Here is a 27,550-nt window from a genome sequence, read left to right as displayed (position 1 = left end):
TCTGCGACTTCCGGTAAAGGCAGGGCTTTTCTGTTAGCTACCAAAAGTTGCGAACTTCATTGTAGATGTTCTCTACTAAATCCTTTCAGCAAAAATATGGCAATATCGCGAAATGATCAAGTATGACACATAGAATGGACCTGCTATCCCCGTTTAAATAAGAAAATCTCATTTCAGTAGGCCTTCAAAGTGCAATATAAGAAGGCACAACATCTGTATAATGCATATGTTCCTTTTGACTGTACTTAAATGTCAAATATATGTAGAATATATTTATATTATTCATATATTATATATTAAATATACAATATATGATGTACATTATATTATTTATTATTATTATCTATTGTGAGCGAACTGTGGTGCTGAATTTCCCCCAGGGATCAATAAAGTACTTTCTCTTCTATTCTGTTCTATTCCTTGAACCATAGATAGTGAAATAAAGCTTGACATCTGGAGTGATGCTGCTGTCTTCCATACTTGGAGCCACGGATTGTAGAATCCTTGTTTTCAGTGGCAGGATCATTGACACAGATGGTGAAGTTTCAGTGCTCAGTAGAGATGTAACAGTTTTTAGGAGTTTAAGCACCTGGAGGACCTCCTCTGCTACTCTCACATCGTCATCAGACAGGATGATGATGTCTTTGACATTTTTCTTCAGGGTCTTGTGGGTCAATGCAGAGTATATAGCTGCCTGCCGCTCCAACATATCATAAGTGAGTTCCACCTTGTTGGGATATCATGTGTGAGCTTATAAGAAGGCAGCTTTAGCATTTCTTGCTTTTTCTTAAGCACATCACTGTAAAAATTGAAACCTAAGTAAGGTTAAATATCTCAAATAAGGTTGATATTTGCTTATTATCCGTCTGATGAAATAATTATTCTCACTAAGCAGATTTTATGTTAGTGTTTTACTTGTTTTATAGGTTTTGGTCCTAAATGATCTCAGTAAGATATTACAGCTTGTAGCTGAGATTTTATGACCTTCCATCCATCCATCCATCCATCCACCTTCTTTCGCTTATCCGAGGTCGGGTCGCGGGGGCAGCAGCCCAAGAAGAGAAGCCCAGACTTTCCTCTCCCCAGCCACTTCGTCCAACTCTTCCCAGGGGGATCCCGAGGCGTTCCCAGGCCAGCCGGGATATATACAGTGGGGCAAAAAAATTTATAGTCAGCCACCGATTGTGCAAGTTCTCCCACTTAAAATGATGACAGAGGTCTGTAATTTTCATCATAGGTACACTTCATCTGTGAGAGACAGAATGTAAAAAAAAAAAATCCAGGAATTCACATTGTAGGAATTTTAAAGAGTTTATTTGAAAATTATGGTGGAAAATAAGTATTTGGTTAACCATTCAAAGCTCTCACTGATGAAAGGAGGTTTTTGCTCAAAATCTCACAATACATGGCCCCATTCATTCTTTCCTTAACACGGATCAGTCGTCCTGTCCCCTTAGCCGAAAAACAGCCCCAAAGCATGATGTTTCCACCCCCATGCTTCACAGTAGGTATGGTGTTCTTGGGATACAACTCAGTATTCTTCTTCCTCCAAACACAACGAGTTGAGTTTATACCAAAATGGATACATGGATGATACAGCAGAGGATTGGGAGAATGTCATGTGGTCAGATGAAACCAAAATAGAACGTTTCGGTATAAACTCAACTCGTCGTGTTTGGAGGAAAAAGAATACTGAGTTGCTTCCCAAGAACACCATATCTACTGTGAAGCATGGGGGTGGAAACATCATGCTTTGGGGCTGTTTTTCTGCTAAGGGGACAGAACGATTGATCTGTGTTAAGGAAAGAATGAATGGGGCCATGTATCGTGAGATTTTTAGCCAAAACCTCCTTCCATCATTGAGAGCTTTGAATGGTTGACCAAATACTTATTTTCCACCATAATTTACAAATAAATTCTTTAAAATTCCTACAATGTGAATTCCTGGATTTTTTTTCACATTATGTCTCACAGTTGAAGTGTACCTACGATGAAAATTACAGACCTCTGTCATCATTTTATGTGGGAGAACTTGCACAATCGGTGGCTGACTAAATAATTTTTTGCCCCACTGTATATATACAGTACAGGCCAAAAGTCTGGACACACCTTCTCCTCATTCAATGCATTTTCTTTATTTTCATGACTATTTACTTTGTAGATTGTCACTGAAAGCATCACAACTATGAAGGAACACATGTGGAGTTATATACCTAACAAAAAAAGGGTAAGTAATTTGCACACACTTGGCGTTCTCTCAATGAGCTTCAAGCACACCTGTGAAGTGAAAACCATTTCAGATGACTACATCTTTAGGTGCAGAACACCCAAGTCAGACATTTCCCGTGCTTTAATGGCTTCTATTCTACTGACGTGATGATTCGCTCACATTCAGGTGCAATTCTTTCAAAGGTTGTCTGCTATTTTACATTTGCAGTACAATTAGGAGAACCACATGTATTCCCCCTCTCCCTGGAAATTTGGCAGTCTCCTGTTTTTGGTGTGGGAAACAATTTCCAGTGGGGCACAGAGACAGTCAATCCAGTTATTCAGTGAGAGACGAGCACTGGTGGAATATTCACCCTGCAGCTCTCTCTCCGCTTACTCCATTAGTGATCAGGCTCTTCAGCTAATGACAAATAGTCTTCTTACAGCGGTTTCTCTTTAGTTTCCATGGCACTCCACATGTACTTGATTGCAACATGCACTTTATTCGCTTGGAGTGCTGTAAATTGCAAGCCAACACTGTTGGTGCCACTATATTTTTTATATACCCCTTTATATCTTTGCAAGGTAAATGATTATATCTACATGACGTCCAGACACTCTACATCGGAAGTCCCCAAACTGTTTGACTTGGGTGCCGCATTGGGTTTAGAAAAGTGTGTGTGTGTGTGTATGTATATATATATATATATATATATATATATATATATGTGTGTGTGTGTATATATATATATGTATGTGTGTGTGTGTGTATATATATATATATATATATATATATATATATATGTGTGTGTGTGTGTATATATATATATATATATATATATATATATATATATATATATATATATATATATATATATATATATATATATATATATATATATATATATATATATATGTGTGTGTGTGTGTGTGTGTGTGTATATATATATGTGTGTGTGTATATATATATATATATATATATATATATATATATATATATATATATATATATATATACATGTGTGTGTGTGTGTGTATATATATACAGTGGGGCAAAAAAGTATTTAGTCAGCCGCCGACTGTGCAAGTTCTCCCACTTAAAATGATGACAGAGGTCTGTAATTTTCATCATAGGTACACTTAAACTGTGAGACATAATGTGAAAAAAAATCCAGGAATTCACATTGTAGGAATTTTAAAGAATTTATTTGTAAATTATGGTGGAAAATAAGTATTTGGTCAACCATTCAAAGCTCTCACTGATGGAAGGAGGTTTTGGCTCAAATTCTCACAATACATGGCCCCATTCATTCGTCCTGTCCCCTTAGCAGAAAAACAGCCCCAAAGCGTGATTTTTCCACCCCAATGCTTCACAGTAGGTATGGTGTTGTTGGGATCCAACTCAGTATTCTTCTTCCTCCGAACACGACGAGTTGTGTTTATACCAAAAAGTTATATTTTGGTTTCATCTGACCACATGGTCAGGTTTCATCTCTCCCAATCCTCTGCTGTATCATCCATGTATCCAATTGTTTATGCAGAATGTTTTTAGAAATGTTTATTTACATATCTTTTATTGTTTCCAACCGGCAGTAAAACGTTTGATCAGACAAAACAGGAGTCATTTTAGCTGCGGAAGTGAGCTCTCCAATCAGCTAAACGGACTCAATAACTTCGTGTTGACGTTTTAGTGAGTTTACTGATGATTTTGTGAAACTAAAACAATAACAAAAAAGAATGCCGTTGAATGTTAATCCCAGCAGGCACAAAACATCAGAACAACGTTGAGAACTTGTTGAATCCGATTCTGACGTTAAGCAACTCAAACACGACTTTGAAAAAACATGCTTTCTGACGACGTTTAATCAATTTAACCATTGAATTTTGGTCATTTCCAACCAACAACGTGGACATCAACAATATCTGTCTAATACCTGACCGCTTCTATGATATCTACCTCCCTTTGTTTATAATGTTTATTTTCTGCTGGATCTACGCTCTATTTTATGCTGCACTTTTTTTTGCTGCAGCTGTTACATATATTGTAATATTGTACATGGTATTTGGGATTTGTTATATATTTTATATATTATATCAAATAATAATAATATAATATAATATAACATTATATCAGTGTTTATTATATTCTGGAAATATAATATATAAATTTGACATATATATTATATTTTGTATTGCTACTATCCCTACGATGAGGTGGCGACTTGTCCAGGGTGTATCCCGCCTTCCGCCCGAATGCAGCTGAGATAGGCACCAGCACCCCCCCGCGACCCCAAAAGGGACAAGCGGTAGAAAATGGATGCATGGTTTGTAACTGAGCTACTGTGTGAAACAATTTCCCTTGTGGATCAATAAAGTTTGTCTAAGTCTAACGTTGTTTCTAAATCAGTTTTAAAAAACATGTACATATAATTAACTTTGTATCAATGCTGGGATAATACTGACACGGACACTCGCAGACGTGTTAGCATATTAGCTAATGCTAATGACATTAGCGTCATTACATTACGATAGTTCGTACAAATATCCATGAAACCACTCCTACAGACATCACACATGGGACGTGGAGCAAAACAATTCTTACTTATGTAAGAATTGTTTTAGTGAAATTGTAAAACTTGCAAACATTGCTAGGAGTGATGAATGAAAGACTCTTTTGAGCAGAAACACGCTTTACTTTCCAAAAGATGGCACCATTGCACAAATAACAACACCCAATATCAGTCCTCTGCTTGGGTTTAATAAAAAATAATTAAACACAAAACGTTACAGCAATTAGCCGCAGAGTTCAAAGTGTAGGAAAAAAGTAGCGGCTTATAGTCCGGACATTACGGTGCTTTTTGAGCACATTTCATCAATGCCATGAAAATATAAATGATCTTGATAACTTTGGTCACAAAAATCGGAATATACACCATATTGCCAAAAGAATTTGGCCACCTGCCTTGACTCACACATGAACTTGAAGTGCCATCCCATTCCTAACCCATAGGGTTCAATATAATGTCGGTCCACCTTTTGGAGCTAATACAGTTTCAACTCGTCTGGGAAGGCTGTCCACAATGTTGCGGAGTGTTTTTTTATGAATTTTCCACCATTCTCCCAAAAGCGCATTGGTGAGGTCACACACTGATGTTAGTCGAGAAGACCTGGGTCTCAGTCTCCGTTCTAATTCATCCCAAAGGTGTTCTATCGGGTTCAGGTCAGGACTCTGTGCAGGCCAGTCAAGTTCATCCACACCAGACTATGTCATCCATGTCTTTATGGACCCTGCTTTGTGTGCGGGTGCACAGTCCATTTGGAAAAGGAAAGGGCCCGCTCAAAACTTTTCCCACAGGGTTGGCATAATGGAATTGTCCAAAATGTTTTGGTATCCTGGAGCATTCAAAGTTCCTTTCACTGGAACTAAGGGGCCAAGCCCAACTCCTGAAAAACAACCCCACATCATAATTCCTCCTCCACCAAATTTAACATTCCGCACAATGCAGTCCAAAATGTACCGTCCTCCTGGCAACCTCCAAACCCAGACTCGTCCATCAGATTGCCAGAAGGAAAAGCGTCTGGAGTCCAGTTGTGACATGCTTTACACCACTGCATCCCACGTTTTGCATCGGACTTGGTGATGTATGGCTTAGATACAGCTGATCAGCCATTAAACCCATTTCATGAAGCTCTCTGCATAATGTACGTGGGCTAATTGGAAGGTTACATAAAGTTTGGAGCTCTGTAGCAACTGACTGTGCAGAAAGTCTTTGCACTTTATGCTTCAGCATCCGCCGACCCCTCTCTGTCAGTTTACTTGGCCTACCACTTGGTGGCTGAGTTGCTGTTGTTCCCAAACTCTTCCATTTTCTTATATTAAAGCCGACAGTTGACTTTGGAACATTTAGGAGTGAGGAAATTTCACGACTTGATTTGTTGCACAGGTGGCATCCTTTGACAGTTCCACGCTGGAAATCACTGAGCTCCTGAGAGCGGCCCATTCTTTCACAAATGTTTGTAGAAACAGTCTCCATGCCTAAGTGCTTGATTTTATACACCTCTGGCCGGGCCAAGTGATTAGGACACCGGATTCTGATCATTTGGACGGGTGGCCAAATACTTTTGGCAATATAGTGTATATTTCTTATATCGTTACATCCTTAGTTCAAATACATGTACTGTACTAGGGTTGGGCGATATGGCCTTTTTTTAATATCTCAATATTTTTAGGCCATGTCGCAATACACAATATACATGTCCATATTTTGCCTTATCCTTGAATTAACACTTGATGCATATAATCACAGCAGTATGATGATTCTCTGTGTCTAGATTAAAACATTCTTGTTCATACTGCATTAATATATGCTCATTTTAAACTTTCATGCAGAGCATGGCCGGCTCTATGCAGGGGCAAGAGGGGGCAGAGCCCCCTTAAATAAATGTCTTGCCCCCTCAAATCAAAATTTGAGAAAGCAAATTTTAATAAACTCACAAAATTACTACATTACAAGTTGACAAAATTATCTGCACTAGCGGAAAAATCCGCCGAAAAAGGGACACACACGATATAGTAGTGTCGACTTCCCTCTCATCCCTCCCTCCGCTGTGCGTGTATTCAACATTCCACAGGATGCGCAGCAGACACACACCCGCACACACCCCTCAGCCCTCAGTAAACATCCAATCACTGTTGCAGTATGAAAGTAAAAGAAAACGGAAAGTTCTCTACATTTATCATATACTTGTTAGGATGGGTGTATTTGTGTAGTCTTATCTGTCATAAACACGTTTATCGTCGCGGACTTTCGGTGCTACGGAGTCCCTTTTTTTTTTTTTTTTTTTTTACAGCTTGACGAGAGCAGTGACAGCGGAGGCTCTGAGCAGCAGTGGTTTGGAAGGCAGAGAGCCTCCACTGTCCCTGTAACAAGCTACAAGTCATTTATGATGCTGTTAATGACGGTAAAAATGAAACTTAAGGTGCTTAGCAGTCCTTCTCTGCTGTCCTCTGTTCAGAGTGGAGTCCCTAGCAACGGCCCGTTTTACTTAGCAACGGTCTGGCAATCGACTGCTGGAATTCTTTCTCTGTTGTTTTTCTTGTAATTCTACATAATCAACCTTTAATGTTTCAATCTACATTTTGTAATAAACAAATTATAAGTTTCATTTGATATGACAAATACACCTAATAACAAAAACACAGCCGTTTTCATCAATTTACAAGCAAGTGGGCAACACACATACATTGGAGTGAAGGAATGTTGTGCCCAGATGAGTGTCCACGTCCACTGCATGTGACAAACTGAAGACAAGTGACCTGTGTCTGACAGACCCCTAAGTTGTTGTTTTTCTTCATGTAATCACAGCGGGTTTTTTCTGTTGTTGTTCAAGCTTACTTATTTTCTGCTCCAGCTTCCAGCAGCTCACAAAGAGAAAGTTAATGCTCTGTAATGCATCCATTTTCAGAGCATTTAAAAAGTTTAATCCTGCTCCTGCATGTAGTAGTAGCAATGGTGCTACTGCTAGTACATCAGGGACAGCAGCTAGCAATACTGCACCTTTAGCACCAGCAAGCACTGTTTCTCCTGCACCAGCTCCCTCCGTCCCCCCAACAAGCGCTCCCCCAAAGCAGCCTGCTCAGCTACCCAGTGACTTAAATGGCAACACACCCTCTCAGCCAATACTGGGTGGCTACCCAAAGCGTGCATTTGGTACAACATTAAGATCATTCAATCCTGCCTGGTACTGCACACGACCATGGCTAGAGTATTCTGTGGTGCGAGACGCCTGCTTCTGTTTACCCTGTCGGAAATATGGCAGCACTTTTAATGTTTCCCCCCCTGAGGGATTGCCACCTTGTTGTGGTCAGGGGGTTTGCGTGCCTCAGTGACCGTAAGAGCTATACCAGCAGGAGCTTAGTCTTCAGGTGGGACACCCAAGTTGGACAGGTCTGAAGGTAGAGGCCTGAGAAGTGCAATCCACTACTCCAGGTTGGGGTTGGACACATAGTTAAAGACCCATTTCAATGGAGAAAGCATCGTTACTATAAGCACAGAAAAAAAAGTGCTGGAGCATGATGTGGACACATGATGCCCCCTTCACATTTCTGACTGCCCCCTCATATATGCATGCCTAGAACCGCCCCTGATGCAGAGAGGGAAATCACAACTAACTCAATTGACCAAAACTGTATTTATTAAACAGTTATTAAGCAGTGGCACAAACATTCATGTCATTTTCAAAACAGAAAGTGCAAGATTGTCAGAGACTTTTTAAAACAAGCTATGAGTCACTTTTGTGCATGATGTCACTAAGATGACATATCAAAACAACACTAAATTAAAGTGCACTTTTTGTACAGAACGCCACTACAATAGTTTAAAACAAATAAAGTGCACTTTTGTGCATGATGTCACACAAAATATTTCTATAACTGTCCAATAAAAATGAGCTGCATAATATGAAATCAAATCGCTATGTGTTAGGTTACTGCGGACGTTATCTCCTTCGTTGACAATTTTTTTCATACGTTGTTGATGTGGAAATGGTTGCCTCGGCATTTTGTTGGTGTGGCACCGAATGGAGATGTTGACATGCGGAGTAAGCACTCTTCATTCTCTAGCTGGTGACTTTTCAAATGATGCTACATTTTAGCAGTTATGCTACTTTTTGTTGCCACGCTTTTGCCCCACACTTGACAAAGTTGTCTGTTCTTGGGATGCAACTCAGTATTCTTCTTCCTCCAAACACGACAAGTTGAGTTTATACCAAAAATTTATATTTTGGTTTCATCCGACCACATGACATTCTCCCAATCCTCTGCTGTATCATCCATGTATCCATTTTGGTATAAACTCAACTCGTCGTGTTTGGAGGAAGAAGAATACTGAGTTGCATCCCAAGAACACCAAACCAACTGTGAAGCATGGGGGTGGAAACATCATGCTTTGGGGCTGTTTTTCTGCTAAGGGGACAGGACGATTGATCCGTGTTAAGGAAAGAATGAATGGGGCCATGTATCGTGAGATTTTGAGCCAAAACCTCCTTCCATCAGTGAGAGCTTTGAATGGTTGACCAAATACTTATTTTCCACCATAATTTACAAATAAATTCTTTAAAATTCCTTTTTTTTTTTTCACATTCTGTCTCTCACAGTTGAAGTGTACCTATGATGAAAATTACAGACCTCTGTCATCATTTTAAGTGGGAGAACTTGCACAATCGGTGGCTGACTAAATACTTTTTTGCCCCACTGAATGTATGTGACGTATGTAAGAAAGTGCGCTTGTTTTAAGACTCTGTGAGAAGGAGAAACCAGAAGGAGTTAGAAGAGCCTGTAGTGTAATGCCAGCAGCTAAAAGCAACTGCATGAGAACGTGTACTTGAATATCACGATATAGTCATTTTCTATATCGCACAGAGACAAACCCGCGATATATCGCCCAGCCCTATACTTTACACTATTTTGCTTTAATTATCCACAGAGAGAATATAGTAAATAATTAAAACTGGTGCCGCTTTCAAGGTGTCCAATCCCAATGACGCACCGCTGGGAAAGCGAGCCATTCTACTGGATTACTGCTCCTGAGAGCCAAAGAGAATATTAAAGTCTTTTTGCCTCCTCTGTTCTGAATAGCAGGAGAGTGAATCAAATTTAGTTTTGATAAAGCAACAGCAGGGCTTAGCTGCCGGGGGTGAGAGGACATCATTGTCTTTATTTCAGTTTGTCCTATTTAAAGGGGAACATTGTCACCAGACTTATGTAAGCGTCAATATATACCTTGATGTTGCAGAAAAAAGACCTTTTTTTTTTAACCGATTTCCGAACTCTAAAAGGGCGAATTTGGCGATTAAAACGCCTTTCAAATGTTCGCTGTGACGTCACAACGGGAAGCAATCCACCATTTTCTCAAACACATTACACACACCAAGTCAAATAAGGTCTGTTATTTTCCATTTTTTCGATTCTTTTCCGTACTTTGGAGACATCATGCCTCGTCGGTGTGTTGTCGGAGGGTGTAACAACACGAACAGGGAGGGATTCAAGTTGACTTATGTGGAGTGTGCATCGATTAGCACGGCATGCTAATCGATGCTAACATGCCATTTAGGCTAGCTGTATGTACATATTGCATCATTATGCCTCATTTGTAGCTATATTTGCATCCAGCCTTTCCCTCCACCCACATTTAATGCCAAACAAACAGATACCAATCGACGGATTCAAGTTGCACCAGTGTCAAAAGATGCGAAAGTCCCTCATTTGTTCTGCACATTTTACCGACGATAGCGATGCTACGACATACATGTGTGGATATCCTGCGACACTCAAAGCAGATGCATTTCCAACGATAAAGTCAACTAAATCACAAAGGTGAGTTTTGTTGATGTTATTGACTTATGTGCTAATCAGACATATTTGGTCACGGCATGACTGCCAGCTAACCGATGCTAACATGCTATTTAGGCTAGCTGTATGTACATTTGTAGCTATATTTGCATCCAGTCTTTCCCTCCACCCACATTTAATGCCAAACAAACACTTACCAATCGACGGATTTAAGTTGATCCAGTGGTCAAAAGATGCAATCGTTGGTTAGAAGGCGATCGCCGAATAGCTTCAATAGCTATAGATATAGCTATTGAGCGAATAGCTTCAATAGCTATTCGCTCAATAGCTTCAGTTTCTTCAATCAATCAATCAATGTTTATTTATATAGCCCTAAATCACAAATGTCTCAAAGGACTGTACAAACCATTACGACTACGACATCCTCGGAAGAACCCGCAAAAGGGCAAGGAAAACTCACACCCAGTGGGCTGGGAGAATTCACATCCAGTGGGACGCCAGTGACAATGCTGATTATGAGAAACCTTGGAGAGGACCAGTCAGATGTGGGCAACCCCCCCCCACCCCTCTAGGGGACCGAAAGCAATGGATGTCGAGCGGGTCTAACATGATACTGTGAAAGTTCAATCCATAGTGGCTCCAACACAGCCGCGAGAGTTCAGTTCAAAGCGGATCCAAGACAGCAGCGAGAGTCCCGTCCACAGGAAACCATCCCAAGCGGAGGCGGATCAGCAGCGTAGAGATGTCCCCAACCAGTTTCTTCTTCAATTTATTTTTCGCTATCTGCCTCCACACTCCAACCATCCGTTTCAATACATGCGTAATCTGTTGAATCGCTTAAGCCGCTGAAATCCGAGTCTGAATCCGAGCTAATGTTGCTATATCTTTCTGTCCCATGTTTGTTTGTATTGGCGTCACGCAGTGACATCACAGGAAAATGGACGGGTGGATTTACAGATAGCGAAAATCAGGCAGGGATATTCCATGATGGGTAAAATTTTGAAAAAAAAATCAAAAAATAAAAGAAGCCATTAGGAACTGATTTTTAATGGTTTTAACCCTTCTGAAATTGTGATAACGTTCCCCTTTAAGAGGCAGCGAGGACAAGTGAGGTGAAGGCATGTGATCTGCTGCTTAGAGCCTCATTAATTGGTGACAGGGCGACTTAGGTTAGCACCTGGAGACACAGCTCTCTGGCATGTCAGCCTGCCCTCAGACGCTTTGTGGTTTTTGTTGAACTCTGCCAGATCAAGAATGGGAACAGGAACAATAAGCACACAATTGCAACCCAGCCTTTTAGGAGAAATGACACAGATGGAAGTACACGTGGTTCTAGAAGAGATTCGATCTCTTGTCTCGCTCGCTGCCTTTTACGGCAGGCAGGAAGGCGCAATCAGGAAGCAGACGTCCTAATATGCGGATGTTATAGCCGCTGGTGCTCGTCTGGAACGCAGAGCATCTCTTGATACGTACGGCTGCACAGGATGTGCTTTGTGCTTGGAACAGGGCTTATCTTTTGGGAGATGCCTAAATTCGTGGTGGCTTTTTCAGAAAGTTGCAAAAAAGTTGCATTGTTTTGAGGCTTATTTTTGTCCCCATAACTTTGCATTCATTTGTGAATTCATGATTTTGTTATGTGTGGGGTCCATCCATCCATCCATTTTCTGGATGGAGCCTATCTCAGCTGCATTCGGGCGGAAGGCGGCATACACCCTGGAGAAGTCGCCACCTCATCACAGGGCCAACACAGATAGACAGACAACATTCACACTCAAATTCACACATTAGGGACCATTTAGTGTTGCCAATCAACCTATCCCCAGGTGCATGTTTAACATCCAAACGCCACATAGAAAGACCCCGAGCCCGGGATTGAACCCAGGACTACTCAGGACCTTCGTATTTGGAGGCAGATGCACTAATAACCCCTCTTCCACCATGCTGCCCGTTATGTGTGGGGTGATCCTTGTAACTAATACTATATTGATGTTTTAATGGTTTTATACCGCACATACTTTAAGAGGAGACAGTAGATGGCAGTTAAAGTACATGCTCAAAGCTTTTTGTCAAATTAACTGTACTTTTAAAATAATCATAACTAACAATAACTAATTATTATAATTACACACACAAAAAAATTGTTTTAACTGTTAAATGAACCAAAACTCTCCTCTCTGAGCTGCTACCTTACCGTGGTAGAGGAGTTTGCGTGTCCCAATGATCCTAGGAGCTATGTTGTCTGGGGGTTTTCATGCCCCCTGGTAGGGTCTCCCAAGACAAACAGGTCCTAGGTGAGTGATCAGACAAAGAGCAGCTCAAAGACCTCTATGGAATTACAACGAAATGAACCCAGATTTCCCTCGCCCGGACGTGGGTCACCGGGGCCCTGCCCTGGAGCCAGGCCCGGAGTTGGGGCACGATGGCGAGCGCCTGGTGGTCGGGCCTGTTCCCTTGGGGCCCGGCCGGGCACAGCCCGAAGAGGCAACGTGGGTCATCCCTCCAATGGGCTCACCACTCATAGGAGGGGCCATAGAGGTCGGGTGCATTGTGAGCTGGGCGGCAGCCGAAGGCAGGGCACTTGGCGGTCCGATCCTCGGCTACAGAAGCTAGCTCTTGGGACGTGGAACGTCACCTCACTGGGGGGGAAGGAGCCTGAGCTAGTGCGCGAGGTAGAGAAGTTCCGGCTGGATATAGTCGGACTCACCTCGACGCACAGCAAGGGCTCTGGAACCAGTTCTCTCGAGAGGGACTGGACCCTCTTCCACTCTGGCGTTGCCGGCAGTGAGAGGCGACGGGCTGGGGTGGCAATTCTGGTTGCCCCCCGGCTCAAAGCCTGTACGTTTGAGTTCAACCCAGTGGACGAGAGGGTAGCTTCCCTTCGCCTTCGGGTGGGGGGACGGGTCCTGACTGTTGTTTGTGCTTACGCACCAAACAGCAGTTCAGAATACCCACCCTTTTTGGGTACACTCGAGGGAGTACTGGAAAGTGCTCCTCCGGGTGATTCCCTTGTCCTACTGGGAGACTTCAACGCTCATGTTGGCAACGACAGTGAAACCTGGAGAGTCGTGATTGGGAAGAATGGTCGCCCGGATCTAAACCCGAGTGGTGTTTTGTTATTGGACTTTTGTGCTCGTCACAGTTTGTCGATAACAAACACCATGTTCAAACATAAGGGTGTCCATATGTGCACTTGGCACCAGGACACCCTAGGCCGCAGTTCCATGATCGACTTTGTAGTTGTGTCATCGGATTTGCGGCCTTATGTTTTGGACACTCGGGTGAAGAGAGGGGCGGAGCTTTCTACCGATCACCACCTGGTGGTGAGTTGGCTGCGATGGTGGGGGAGGATGCCGGACAGACCTGGCAGGCCCAAGCGCATTGTGAGGGTCTGCTGGGAACGTCTGGCAGAGTCTCCTGTCAGAGAGAGTTTCAATTCACACCTCCGGGAGAACTTTGAACATGTCACGAGGGAGGTGCGGGACATTGAGTCCGAGTGGACCATGTTCCGAACCTCTATTGTCGAGGCGGCTGATTGGAGCTGTGGCCGCAAGGTTGTTGGTGCCTGTCGTGGCGGTAATCCCAGAACCCGTTGGTGGACACCAGCAGTGAGGGATGCCGTCAAGCTGAAGAAGGAGTCCTATCGGGTTCTTTTGGCTCATAGGACTCCGGAGGCAGTGGACGGGTACCGACGGGCCAAGCGGTGTGCAGCTTTAGCGGTCGCGGAGGCAAAAACTCGGACATGGGAAGAGTTCGGGGAAGCCATGGAAAACGACTTCCGGACGGCTTCGAAGCGATTCTGGACCACCATACGGCGCCTCAGGAAGGGGAAGCAGTGCACTATCAACACCGTGTATGGTGCGGATGGTGTTCTGCTGACTTCGACTGCGGATGTTGTGGGTCGGTGGAGGGAATACTTCGAAGACCTCCTCAATCCCACCAACACGTCTTTCTTTGAGGAAGCGGTGCCTGGGGAATCTGTAGTGGACTCTCCTATTTCTGGGGCTGAGGTCGCTGAGGTAGTTAAAAAGCTCCTCGGCGGCAAGGCCCCGGGGGTGGATGAGATCCGCCCGGAGTTCCTTAAGGCTCTGGATGCTGTGGGGCTGTCTTGGTTGACAAGACTCTGCAGCATCGCGTGGACATCGGGGGCGGTACCTCTCTTTAAGAAGGGGGACCGGAGGGTGTGTTCCAACTATCGTGGGATCACACTCCTCAGCCTTCCCGGTAAGGTTTATTCAGGTGTACTGGAGAGGAGGCTTCGCCGGATAGTCGAACCTCGGATTCAGGAGGAACAGTGTGGTTTTCGTCCTGGTCGTGGAACTGTGGACCAGCTCTATACTCTCGGCAGGGTTCTTGAGGGTGCATGGGAGTTTGCCCAACCAGTCTACATGTGCTTTGTGGACTTGGAGAAGGCATTCGACCGTGTCCCTCGGGAAGTCCTGTGGGGAGTGCTCAGAGAGTATGGGGTATCGGAATGTCTTATTGTGGCAGTCCGCTCCCTGTATGATCAGTGTCAGAGCTTGGTCCGCATTGCTGGCAGTAAGTCGGACACGTTTCCAGTGAAGGTTGGACTCCGCCAAGGCTGTCCTTTGTCACCGATTCTGTTCATAACTTTTATGGACAGAATTTCTAGGCGCAGCCAAGGCGTTGAGGGGTTCCGGTTTGGTGGCCACGGGATTAGGTCTCTGCTTTTTGCAGATGATGTAGTCCTGATGGCTTCATCTGGCCGGGATCTTCAGCTCTCACTGGATCGGTTCGCAGCCGAGCGTGAAGCGACCGGAATGAGAATCAGCACCTCCAAGTCCGAGTCCATGGTTCTCGCCCGGAAAAGGGTGGAGTGCCATCTCCGGGTTGGGGAGGAGACCCTGCCCCAAGTGGAGGAGTTCAAGTACCTAGGAGTCTTGTTCACGAGTGGGGGAAGAGTGGATCGTGAGATCGACAGGCGGATCGGTGCGGCGTCTTCAGTAATGCGGACGTTGTATCGATCCGTTGTGGTGAAGAAGGAGCTGAGCCGGAAGGCAAAGCTCTCAATTTACCGGTCGATCTACGTTCCCATCCTCACCTATGGGTCATGAGCTTTGGGTCATAACCGAAAGGATAAGATCACGGGTACAAGCGGCCGAAATGAGTTTCCTCCGCCGGGTGGCGGGGCTCTCCCTTAGAGATAGGGTGAGAAGCTCTGCCATCCGGGAGGAGCTCAACGTAAAGCCGCTGCTCCTCCACATCGAGAGGAGCCAGATGAGGTGGTTCGGGCATCTGGTCAGGATGCCACGAACGCCTCCCTAGGGATGTGTTTAGGGCACGTCCAGCTGGTAGGAGGCCACGGGGAAGACCCAGGACACGTTGGAAAGACTATGTCTCCCGGCTGGCCTGGGAACGCCTCGGGATCCCCCGGGAAGAGCTAGACGAAGTGGCTGGAGATAGGGAAGTCTGGGCTTCCCTGCTTAGGCTGCTGCCCCCGCGACCCGACCTCGGATAAGCGGAAGATGATGGATGGATGAACCAAAACTAAGACTTCTTCTATCTTTGTGGAAAATATTGAACACAATGTGTTGTCAAGTTTATGAGATGCGATGCAAGTATAAGCCACTGTGTTGTTTTGTTCATTTTTTTTGTTGTAATTATTATTATTTATTTTTTTTATCTTTATTTTTTTTGTTAATGTCTTTGCTGATGATGTCAATGAGGGATTTTTGATCACTGCTATGTTGGAATTTTTACTAGTATTGATACTGTTGTTGATAATTATTTTTGTTTCACTACTCTTAGATTGTTCTGCGTCATGTTTGTGTGTCCTCTCAATTGAAGTTAAAGTTAAAGTACCAATTATTCTCTGCATTTGACCCACCACCCTTGATCACCCCCTGATAGGTGAGGGGAGCAGTGGGCAGCAGCGGTGCCGCGCCCGGGAATCATTTTTGGTGATTTAACCCCCAATTCCAACCCTTGATGCTGAGTGCCAAGCAGGAAAGGAAAATTACAGACCTCTGTCATCATTTTAAGTGGGAGAACTTGCACAATTGGTGGCTGACTAAATACTTTTTTGCCCCACTGTAATATATATATATATATATATATATATATATATATATATATATATATATATATAGATATATATATATATATATATTAATAATGTAATCTAGAGGCAACTTCACACATTATTCGCTGTTACTAGTGGCCCTCTGATGGCAGCCATAACTGCGATGTGGCCCTCAATGAAAACGAGTTTGACATCCCTGCCCTAGAGCCACAGGTTGCCGCTCCAGAGTAACACTACTTTTACTTTAGTGCAATTGTTGTCTGCTCGACCCACCTTCTTCTGTTAAGCAATGTTTCATGCCATGAGAAAGGCAATTGCCCTCAAAAACATTCAGCCATACAAAAACCAACAATAGAAGACCTTTAAGCCACACCCACATCTACCATTTCGTGGGATAAGGAGCCAGCGTGCTGGGTTATCTTGCCGCACACCGACTTGTTTTTGTTGTTATCGGCGGCTCCAGGTGGGACGGCAATGACGAGTCCAACCCCGACCAATGTCACTTCCTGTACTAGCCGGGTGTTTACAGGCACGCACTGTGCTGTCATAACATTGTGCGAGTTGGAACATTGTGCAGTTTCATGATACGTTACACCCCAGAAATGTAGCTTGTTATGCTGGTAGCCTCGCTCTCAAGGCTGGGAACTCTCCACCCCTTTTCCAGCAGCTTCACTTCCTGCCGGCTTGACTGACACCCGGCAATATTTTCTCTCCTGGCCTACTCATCCAACTCACGGGGCGTAGCAGCTGTAATAGTGCGTGTGTTTGTGTTCCCTTGACGATGTTGAAAAGAATGGAGGAGCCACCTTGATCAATGAAAACATTCCGTGCTTCGGGGAACGTGACGTCAACATCAAAAGCTAACAATAAAGTGTTTGGCAACTTCTGACGTCCACACTGTGAACAATGAAAATAGAAATGAGGTGTGTCCCGATCTAATATTGTATATCACACTGTTTTTCAACCACTGTGCTGCGTCAACTACAGTCTGGTGTGTCATGGGAGATTATGTAATTTCTCCTAATTTGGTTAAAAATATTTTGTGCAAACCAGTAGTTATAATCCACAAATGTGCCGTTGTTGATAGTCTGTGCTGTCTCGAGCTGGGCAGAGTAACCATGTAATACTCTTCCAAATCACTGGTGGCAGCAGGTAGCTAATTGCTTTTTAGATGTTTGTCGTAGGGCTGGGCGATATGGCCTTTTATTAATATCTCGATAATTTTAGGCCATGTCACGATACACGATATATATTTTGATATTTTGCCTTAGCCTTGAATGAACACTTGATGCATATAATCACTTTAGTTTGATGATTCTATGTGTCTACATTAAAACATTCTTGTTCATACTGCATTAATATATGCTGTTTTTAAACATTCATGCAGAGAGAGAAATCACAACTAAGTCAATTGACCAAAACTGTACTAATTAAAGAGTTATTAAGCAGTGGCACAAACATTCATGTCATTTCAAAACAGAAAGTGCAAGATTGTCAGAGACATTTTAAAAACAAGCTATGAGTGCACTTTTGTGCATGATGTCACTATAAGATGACATATCAAAATATTAAATTAATGTGCAATTTTTATACAGAACACCATTACATTAGTTAAAAACAAATTAAGTGCACTTTTGTTCGTGATGTCACACAAGATATTTCAATAAGTGTCAAATAAAAATGAGCAGCATAATAGGAAATCAAATAGTGTATGTGGTAGGTTCCTGCGGACGTTATCTCCTTCTATTGGTGACTATTTTTTCATATGGTGTTGATTTGGAAAAAGTTGCTTGGGCTTTTTGTTGGTGTGGTAGCGGCCTGCAGCTACCACTTCTTTTGCTGATATTAAAAACATTGTTTTGTCTTTTAAAAAAAAAGTCTTATATTCAGGGCAGTCTTACATTCCCTTCAGTATGTTGTATTGATCAGAATGATATTTCATGGCGTGAGGTCTACAGAGATGTTATCTATGGCAGCAGCAACTTATTTTGTTGTCTTTTTTATTTGTTTATGTGTTTAAAGTCAAAGAAAAAGCAAAACACACACCCAGGCTTGAGCCCTTGATGCTAGACCTGTAACGTACTCCTACCTTCTTTTCATCAGACATCGCCGTCGTGGAGATGACGGACGCCTTCCGCCAGCCGTCACTCTTCTACCACCTGGGAGTGAGAGAGAGCTTCAGCATGGCCAACAACATCATCTTGTACTGCGACACCAACTCTGACTCGCTCCAGTCCCTACAGGTGCACTCTCATCTCATCATCATCACAATCGGCGTTCCAGGACACACATAGCTACGTAATGCAGCTGTTTAATCACATGATTTTGGATTAAAGGCCTTCTGAAACCCACTACTACCGACCACGCAGTCTGATAGTTTATATATCAATGATGAAATATTAACATTGCAACACATGCCAATACGGCCTTTTTAGTTTACTAAATTACAATTTTAAATTTCCCGGGAGTTTCGTCTTGAAAACGTCATGTAAATATGACGTGTATCCAAGACGTCACGGGTTTTAAGGAAGTATGAGCGCTGCACACACACACAGCTAAAAGTCATCTGCTTTAACCACATAATTACACAGAATTTTGGAGATCTGTGTTGCTGAATCTTTTTCAATTTGTTCAATTAATATTGGAGAAGTCAAAGTAGAAAGATGGAGTTGGGAAGCTTTAGCCTTTAGCCACACAAACACACGGTGATTCCTTGTTTAAAATTCCTGGAGGTGAAACTTTACTATAGATCAGAGCGCGGTCAAGCGAACATGGATCCCGACCACTTGTCAACCAGCAGTTTTCGGTGAGAAAATTGTGGTAAAAAGTCTCTTCTTACCGGAGAAAAGCTGAGCTTGTGCCGTCCATAAAGCTGCCAGTTGACTCCCCTGAGACATTGGCGTCAAGACACACGTGGACGTACACCTCCGACTATCAGGTACCGTTAAACTCACTAAAACACTAGCAACACAATAGAAATATAAGGGATTTCCCAGAATTATCCTAGTAAATGTCTCTAAAAACATCGGAATCTGTCCCAATGCAATCGCTTTTTTTTTTTGTTATTTTTTTTTTTTTTATAATTTTTTTTTCTAGTCCGTCGCTATCAATATCCTCAAACACGAACCTTTCATCCTTGCTCAAATGAATGGGGGAATTGTCGTTTTCTCGGTTCGAATAGCACTTTCTGTTGGAGGCTCCCATTAAAAACAATGTGAATATGTGAGGAGCCCCCACACGTGTGACGTCATCGTCTGCGACTTCCGGTAGAGGCAGGGGTTTTCTCTTAACACCGAAAGTTGTGAACTTTATCGTGGATGTTCTCTACTAAATCCTTTCAGCAAAAATATGGCAATATCGCAAAATGATCAAGTATGACACATAGAATGGACCTGCTATTCCCGTTTGAATAAGAAAATCTCATTTCAGTCGGCCTTTAAAAGCTATTTTTATGGAGGAGGTGGCTTGACAGACTGACGGTATGTTTTTCTTCCTGCAGCACCTGAATGCATCGCTTATGTGATGGTAGCAGATTATTGTAGGAGATTTTTTTATGGAGGGCACTAAAGCTTAACTTTTGTAGACACCTTTTCCATTTTGTAAGGTGATGTACACCATGCAGTCATAGTCTGTGAGACACCTGCTTGTTTGTCACAAAAAACATTCATGAAGTTTGGTTGTTTTATGAATTTATTATAGGTCTAATGAAAATGTGACGAAATGTGCTGGGTCAAAAGTATACATACAGCAATGTTAAAGGCCTTCTGAAATTAGATTTTCTTATTTAAACGGAGATAGGAGGTCCATTCTACGTGTCATACTTGATCATTTCGCGATATTGCCATATTTTTGCTGAAAGGATTTAGTAGAGAACATCGACGATAAAGTTCGCAACTTTTGGTCGCTAATAAAAAAGGCATTGCCTTTACCTGAAGTAGCAGACGATGTGCGCGTGACGTCATGGGTTGTAGGGCTCTTCACATCCTCACATTTTTAACAATCATAGCCAGCAGCAGCTAGAGCTATTTGACTGAGAAAGTGACAATTCCCCCATTAATTTGAGCGAGGATGAAAGATTTGTGGATGAGGAAATTTAGAGTGAAGGCCTAGAAAAAAGTAAAGAAAAAAAAGGCGAGGGCAGTGAGAGCGATTCAGATGTTTTCAGACACAATTACTAGGATAATTTTGGGAAATCCCTTATCTGCCTATTGTGTTGCTAGTGTTTTAGTGAGTTAAATAGTACCTTAAAGTCGGAGGGGTGTGGCCACGGGTGTGTTGACGCCAGAGTCTATGAGAGAAGTCACGGCAGCTGCAGGAGGTCGCTGGCTCCGCTGATCTCCGGTCAGAGGCGACTTATTGCCACATTTTTCTCACCGAAAACTGCCGGTTGACATGTAGTCAGGATCCATGTTCGCTTGACCGCTCTGATCCATAGGAAAGCTTCACCTCTGTGAATTTTAAACAAGGAAACACTGCGTGTTTGTGTGGCTAAAGGGTAAAAGCGTCCCACCTCCATCTTTCTACTTTGACTTCTCCATTATTAATTGAACAAATTGCAAAAGATTCAGCAACACAGATGTCCAGAATACTGTGTAATTGCGCGATGAAAAGAGACGACTTTTAGCCGTAAGTGGTGCTGCACTAATATGTCCCCTCCAACCAATAACGTCACAAACACGCGTCATCATACGCGTCATCATTCCACGACGTTTTCAACAGGAAACTCCATGGGAAATTTAAAATTGTAATTTAGTTAACTAAACCGGCCGTATTGGCATGTGTTGCAATGTTGATATTTCATCATTGATATATAAACTATCAGACTGTGTGGTCGGTAGTAGTGGGTTTCAGTAGGCCTTTAATATTTGGTTCCATGTCCTTTGGCAAGTTTCACTGCAATAAGGCGCTTTTGGTTGCCATCCACAAACTCCTGGTTGAATTTTTGACCACTCCAATTAACAAAATTGGTGCAGTTCAGCTAAATTCGTTGGTTTTCAAACATGGACTTGTTTCTTCAGCATTGTCCACATGTTCTCAATGGGGTTCACAGTAAGGCAGGACTTTGGGAAGGCCATTCTAAAACTTTAATTCTAGCCTTGATTTAGGCATTCCTTTACCACTTTTGACGTGTGTTTGGGGTCATTGTCCTTTTGGAGCACCCAACTGCGCCCAAGACCCAACCTCCGGGCTGAGGATTTTAGGTTGTCCTGAATAATTTAGAGGTAATCCTCCTTTTCCATTGTCCCATTTACTCTTTCTAAAGCACCAGTTCCATTGGCAGCAAAACAGCCCCAGAGCATAATACCACCACCACCATGCTTGACGGTAGACATGGTGTTCCTGGGATTAAAGATCTCACCTTTTCTCCGCCAAACATATTGCTAGGTATTGGGGCCAAATAGCTACATTTTTGTTTCATCTGATGTCACATGGAAAAAGAGAAGACCTACTGGAGGAAAGTTCTGCAGTCAGATGAAACAAAAATTGAGCTGTTCGGCCACAATACCCAGTAATACGGCGTGGCAAAGTTGGTAGAGTGGCTGTGTCAGCAATCTGAGGGTTACTGGTTCAATCCCCACCTTCTACCATCCTAGTCACGTCTCTTGTGTCCTTGGGCAAGACACTTCACCCTTGCTCCTGATGGGTACTGGTGAGCGCCTTGCATTGCAGCTCTCGCCATCAGTGTGTGTATGTGTGTGTGAATGGGCGAATGCGAAAATACTCTCAAATAGGGATGATGTTTGATTAGAAATTATCGAGTTCGAGCCTATTATCGAATCTTCTTATCGAACCGATTACTTATCGATTCTCTTATCGAGTCCAGATAGGCTGTTGTACTTGGGGAAAAAAACAGTATTTGGTTTAACAAAAGCTCACTTTTATTATATAAGAAAAAATTAAATCTAATAAATATTGACTGTTACCCCCTTAAAAAAATAAAATAAAATAAATAAATATTGACTGTTGTTACCCAAAGTATATTAAGTGGGATTTTTCAGAAAAACAAATATATACAGTAACACAAAAACAACATGTCTCTGCAATCACTATAGGTGTATAAATAATAATATAGTGTTAAATAAAATCAGTCATTTGGGCACAAAACTGAAAATAATACAGCTCTCCAGAAAGTGCACTTCTGCTACTATTGGACATTTTTGCATTTTATTTCTTTATTGAAAGAAAATTCTATGAAGAGAAAAGTTGTTTGCAAATGTGGTTACAATGCCAAAATATGAAAAGTAAAAGCTGAAAAAAGAAATACACTTTATTGAGTTAACATTATTTATTTATGAGCTAGGGCATGGGTGTCAAACTCTGGCCTGCGGGCCAAATCTGTCCCGCTGTGTAATTTAATTTGGCCCTTGAGGCAATATCAATTTAGCATTAGAGCTGGCCCGCCGGTGTTATGCCGCTGTAACACCGCATTCACTGCTAATACTCATAATTGCCAACCCTCCTAATTTTCCCGGTAGACTCCCAAAGTTCAGTGCTTCTCCCGAAAATCTCCCGGGGCAACCATTCTCCCGAATTTCTACCGATTTCCACCTGGACAACTATATTAAAGGCTTGCATTTAAGGCACTGCCTTTGGCGCTCTCTACAACCTGTCGTCACGTCCGCTTTTCCTCCATACTAACAGCGTGTCACATAATATTTGTGGCTTTTACACACACACACACACACACACACACACACACACACACACACACACACACACACAAACACGCACAAGTGAATGCAAGGCATACTTGGTCAACAGCCATACAGGTCACACTGAGGGTGGCCGTATAAACAACTTTAGAACTGTTACAAATATGCGCCACACTGTGAACCCACACCAAACAAGAATGACAAACACATTTCGGGTGAACATCCGCCACGTAACACAACAGAACAAATACCCAGAACCCCTTGCAGCACTAAACTTCCAGCAAACTGACCAATAATTAACGTTTTATTCATGCATTTTCTCTTGCTAGTTCAAGGCTTGAATGTTTGGTTCATTCATTATTGTTATTTTTATTCTCAAATGTATTATTAGCCTGTGGAAAAAATTTGATATTTACCTCAGAAGATCGCAAATATAAAAAAAGGCATAACATTTTTATTTAAATTTTGTTTGATATGCCATTGATATTTTTTTAATTATTATTATTATTTGAAACTGGATTTTGCATGTCACTAAAGTTATGTAAGCCTTGCTTGTTCAATATTTAATGCAAAACTTGTTTGGGTCCCTATTAAAAGGTCAATTTGTTCAACTTTGGCCCGCGGCTTTGTTCTGTTTAAAATGTTGGCCCACTCTGTATTTGAGTTTGACACCCCTGAGCTAGGGAATATAACAACTACACTACCCAGCATGCAACGGGAGTGACAAACATGTGTGGTAGCCCCAAAAAGTGTTGTTGCATGTCGTCACCCGGCAGTAAACGTCAAGAACTCAGCAGCAACACGCCTCGTCTGCATTATTTATAATCAGACTAACAACACATATACAGTGTGATTTTGCTTTGTTTACAAGGAAAGAAAAACAAAAGTTAAAAAAGGGGGAAATGTTGTATATATATGTATGTGCTGCGGTTGCTTTAAGAACGTTGCGACAGCTGCCGTAAAGGAGGTGCGTTGCTAGCCTGGTTGCTATGTTTCCGGTTGGTCGTAAAAGTTTTGGTCATGTGTTTGTACCCTGCTCAAATCTCTCAGTAAAGCAAGGGCGTAGAATTGGGTAGGGATGCTAGGGACACGTCACTACCAATATCCAGCCGCCACTGTGTAGTCACTATCAATACAAGCGCTGCCCGTAATGTTTAGTCAATGATTATGGCACAGAAAGGGTTAAATGTCGGTCTCTGCTAGAAGTCCCGCCTCTAACCTAAATATCGCTCCCTGATTGGTTGCCTTTTTCATGCTAACTTACGTGTGATTGGCTGTCCCCGCTGTCACTCCTTCTGCTTGTAAAAGCTAGCCTACAGGCTAGTTGCTAGCGAGCGGACGAGAGGCAGTGCAACTCGGTGTAAGTTGTAACTTAGTTATTCATTGGATTATGTCTTTTCTTTTTTATTACACCTTGGAGCGTTTTTTCCCGTCCGTTGTTTTCCTGCTTTCGCTATCTGCGCCTAATGACTGAGCTACGTGATGCCGTTTCTTGTGATGTCTCACGGAGCATTTCTGGTCGGGACGGATTCGAATAAAGAACCAACTCTTTTTCTTTACTATAGTGGTCTCGATAACGGGTACCGGTTATCAAAAAGGGGTTCGAGTCCGAGGACTCGGTTCTTTTCTTATCGAACAACCGGGAAAACCGGTTTTGAGTATCATCCCTACTGTCAAAGCGCTTTAGGCTTCTTTAAAAAGGGGTAGAAAAGCGCTATACAAGTACAACCCATTTACCAATATGTTTGGAATGGCTAAATCAGATTAGAATTAAGGTTTTAGAATGGCCTTCCCAAAGTCCGGACTTAAACGTGTGGACAATGCTGAAGAAACAAGTCCATGTCAGGAAAAACAACAAATGTAGCTTAACTGCACCAATTTTGTCAAGAGAAGTGGTCAAAAATACAACCAGAAGCTTGTGAATAACTACCAAAAGCGCGTTATTGCCAGTGAAACTTACCAAGGGACATGTAACCAAATGTTAACAATGCTGTATGTATACTTTTGACCAAGCAGATTTGCTCACATTTTCATAATAAATTTATAAAAGAACCAAACTTTATGAATGTTTTTTTGGACCAACAAGTATGTGCTCCAATCAGTCCATCACAAAAAAATAAGAGTTGTGGAAATTATTGGAAACTCAAGACAGCCATGACATTACGTTCTTGACAAGTGTATGTAAACTTTTGATCGCGACTGCACATACGTGTATGTGTTTTATGTATGTGCTTGCTGAGAAAAATTCTGTCCCTTGGAAAAATAATTGAGAAATGAGGACACCTGGCCTCCAGCATCTGTTTACCAGACAAGCTTTGTTCACACAACCTGAGTGCCAAATCTTTGTTTTAGCAACCCTTGCAGAAGAACATCTGAAGAGGAGCGGACAAAATCCATACGCTGTTCATAAGTGTAATGTCCAGGTGTTCCACGATGTCTTTTTGTCTTCGCCATAATGGAAGCGTATGCAGTCTTGTTTTTGCGTGATAATTGCTCATGAGGCATTCTTCCCTTTTTGTAAAGCTGCTAATTAGGATGATATTCCGCGCCCCCCCTCCTGTTTGCGCGGCGCCCCGCTGCCTGTAAACTTGATTTCGCTCCTAGCATGCTTCTTGACGCTGGTAGTTTTGCATTCGTCTGTTTACAACTTCCTTTTTGTGCTTTGCTTTGCAATGTTGAAAAGCCCTTTCTAAAGGTATCAGGACGTAAACTCTGCTCATGTTTTCGTCTTATAGGTCTCTCTTGTAAAATAAGGCAGAAGTTATGCATTTTCCTGAAATACAAAAGACAAATTGTGCTGGTCAAATGTCTGAATGTGTTTTTCCTTTTGTCATCTTTTAGGAAATCATTTGCCAGAAGAACACTGTAAGTAAACTACAACGTTTCTTTACATTGTGCTGATTTTGTGGTTGTTATAATATTGATGTTTATATGTGAGTCATTTCTACCTTATCTAAATTTTGACTTTAACCTGGTTTTAGTTGGTGAATGTGCATAAGAATGATGCAGATTTAGGTTGATTGACATAATTAAAAAAAGAGCATATAAACTAAAAGATACTCCTATACTGTACATAAAGTATTGATATTAATATGAATTTAAACGCTCATGTTTGTTGTCTATTATCATGTGTTACTAGGGGTGTAACGGTACGTGTATTTGTATTGAACCGTTCGGTTCGGTACGGGGGTGTACCGAACGAGTTTCTAAGCTAAAGTCTTAACAAGTTGCTTTGCTTCTTCTGCCTCTGTCTCAGCACCCAGCATTGTCCCACCCACACAACCATCTGATTGGTTACATATATAGCGGTAACAACCAATCAGCAGTGCGTATTCAGAGCGCATGTAGTAAATGCTTCAGCGTCGAGCAGATAGGTGTTTAGCAGGTGAGCATAAGGCAGCGTACTCTCCCCAAATGATAATAAACACCTCCCAGTCAACAGACCTTCTAGAAACTTAAAATGCAGCTCAGCTCGCTCGCGGTTCTGGCTTGAGGTGAAGGCTAATTAGCTTTTAGCGTAACCTTGGCTCATTTTGGTGTGTGTGTGTGTGTGTGTGTGTGTGTGTGTGTGTGTGTGTGTGTGTGTGTGTGTGTGTTTTACGGACAGAAGAGCTTTGAATGGCAGAGTCCCTGTTATCACATGTAGATAAAAATATAACATTTACGTAACAAAAATCAACTACAGGCTTCCCAAATGCTGTGATAAATTAAGCATGATGAGTTGACTTGAAACTGTTTAATGTTGCATTTTTTATAGGTAGAAGAAAAGTTTTGTCATTTTATTTAATCTGAGCAACAATTTGAGGCAGATAAATGTGGATTAACGTGGGCAGAATTATTATAGTGTTCCCAATGTTAAAAGGATAAAGGCATTGTTTACAAATTTGGTAAATAAATAGCCAAAACATTTATATTTTGTTGTTTTCTTACTGTACCGACAATGAACCGAGCCTTGACCTCTAAACCGAGGTAAGTACCGAACCAGATTTTTTCCGTACTGTTACACCCCTATGTGTTACTGACAGCGTTTTGCCTATTTAGATTTAGTCAGTGCTTCCCAATTTTTTTATGTTACCCCCCTAAGGAAAATGAAAATATTTTAATGTCCCACCGCGACTATAAATAGTATCATTTGTCTATAAAATTGTCATAAGTACACCTCTGCAAACCATTGTATCTTTATAAAAATTTAACATCCAACCATTGTCACAGTGAAGCCTAGCGCTACATACGCTTAGTCAAATTCAAATACGGCAAAAAAAAGAGCATGTCCCTCGAGGCCACATGCGTTCCCCACGT

General features: G+C 42.2%; 1 protein-coding gene across 2 annotated transcripts in view; it reads left to right on the top strand.

The window, feature by feature from the left end:
• Positions 1–27,550, top strand: part of map3k5 (mitogen-activated protein kinase kinase kinase 5) — a 203,104-nt gene that overhangs the window by 24,718 nt on the left and 150,836 nt on the right. For both annotated transcript variants that reach the window (XR_009804115.1, XM_061886260.1), the window contains exons 2-3: positions 18,702–18,841; positions 26,093–26,116. Coding sequence is in view for 1 of the 2 variants with exons in the window: in XM_061886260.1 (XP_061742244.1) it covers positions 18,702–18,841; positions 26,093–26,116 (164 nt within the window). In the remaining variant the exon portion in view is untranslated. The remainder of the gene's footprint in view (positions 1–18,701; positions 18,842–26,092; positions 26,117–27,550) is intronic.

Source organism: Nerophis ophidion, linkage group LG24 (assembly GCF_033978795.1).
Source record: "Nerophis ophidion isolate RoL-2023_Sa linkage group LG24, RoL_Noph_v1.0, whole genome shotgun sequence".
NCBI classification, from domain to species: domain Eukaryota; kingdom Metazoa; phylum Chordata; class Actinopteri; order Syngnathiformes; family Syngnathidae; genus Nerophis; species Nerophis ophidion.
This window is presented reverse-complemented; position numbering and strand designations above follow the sequence as displayed.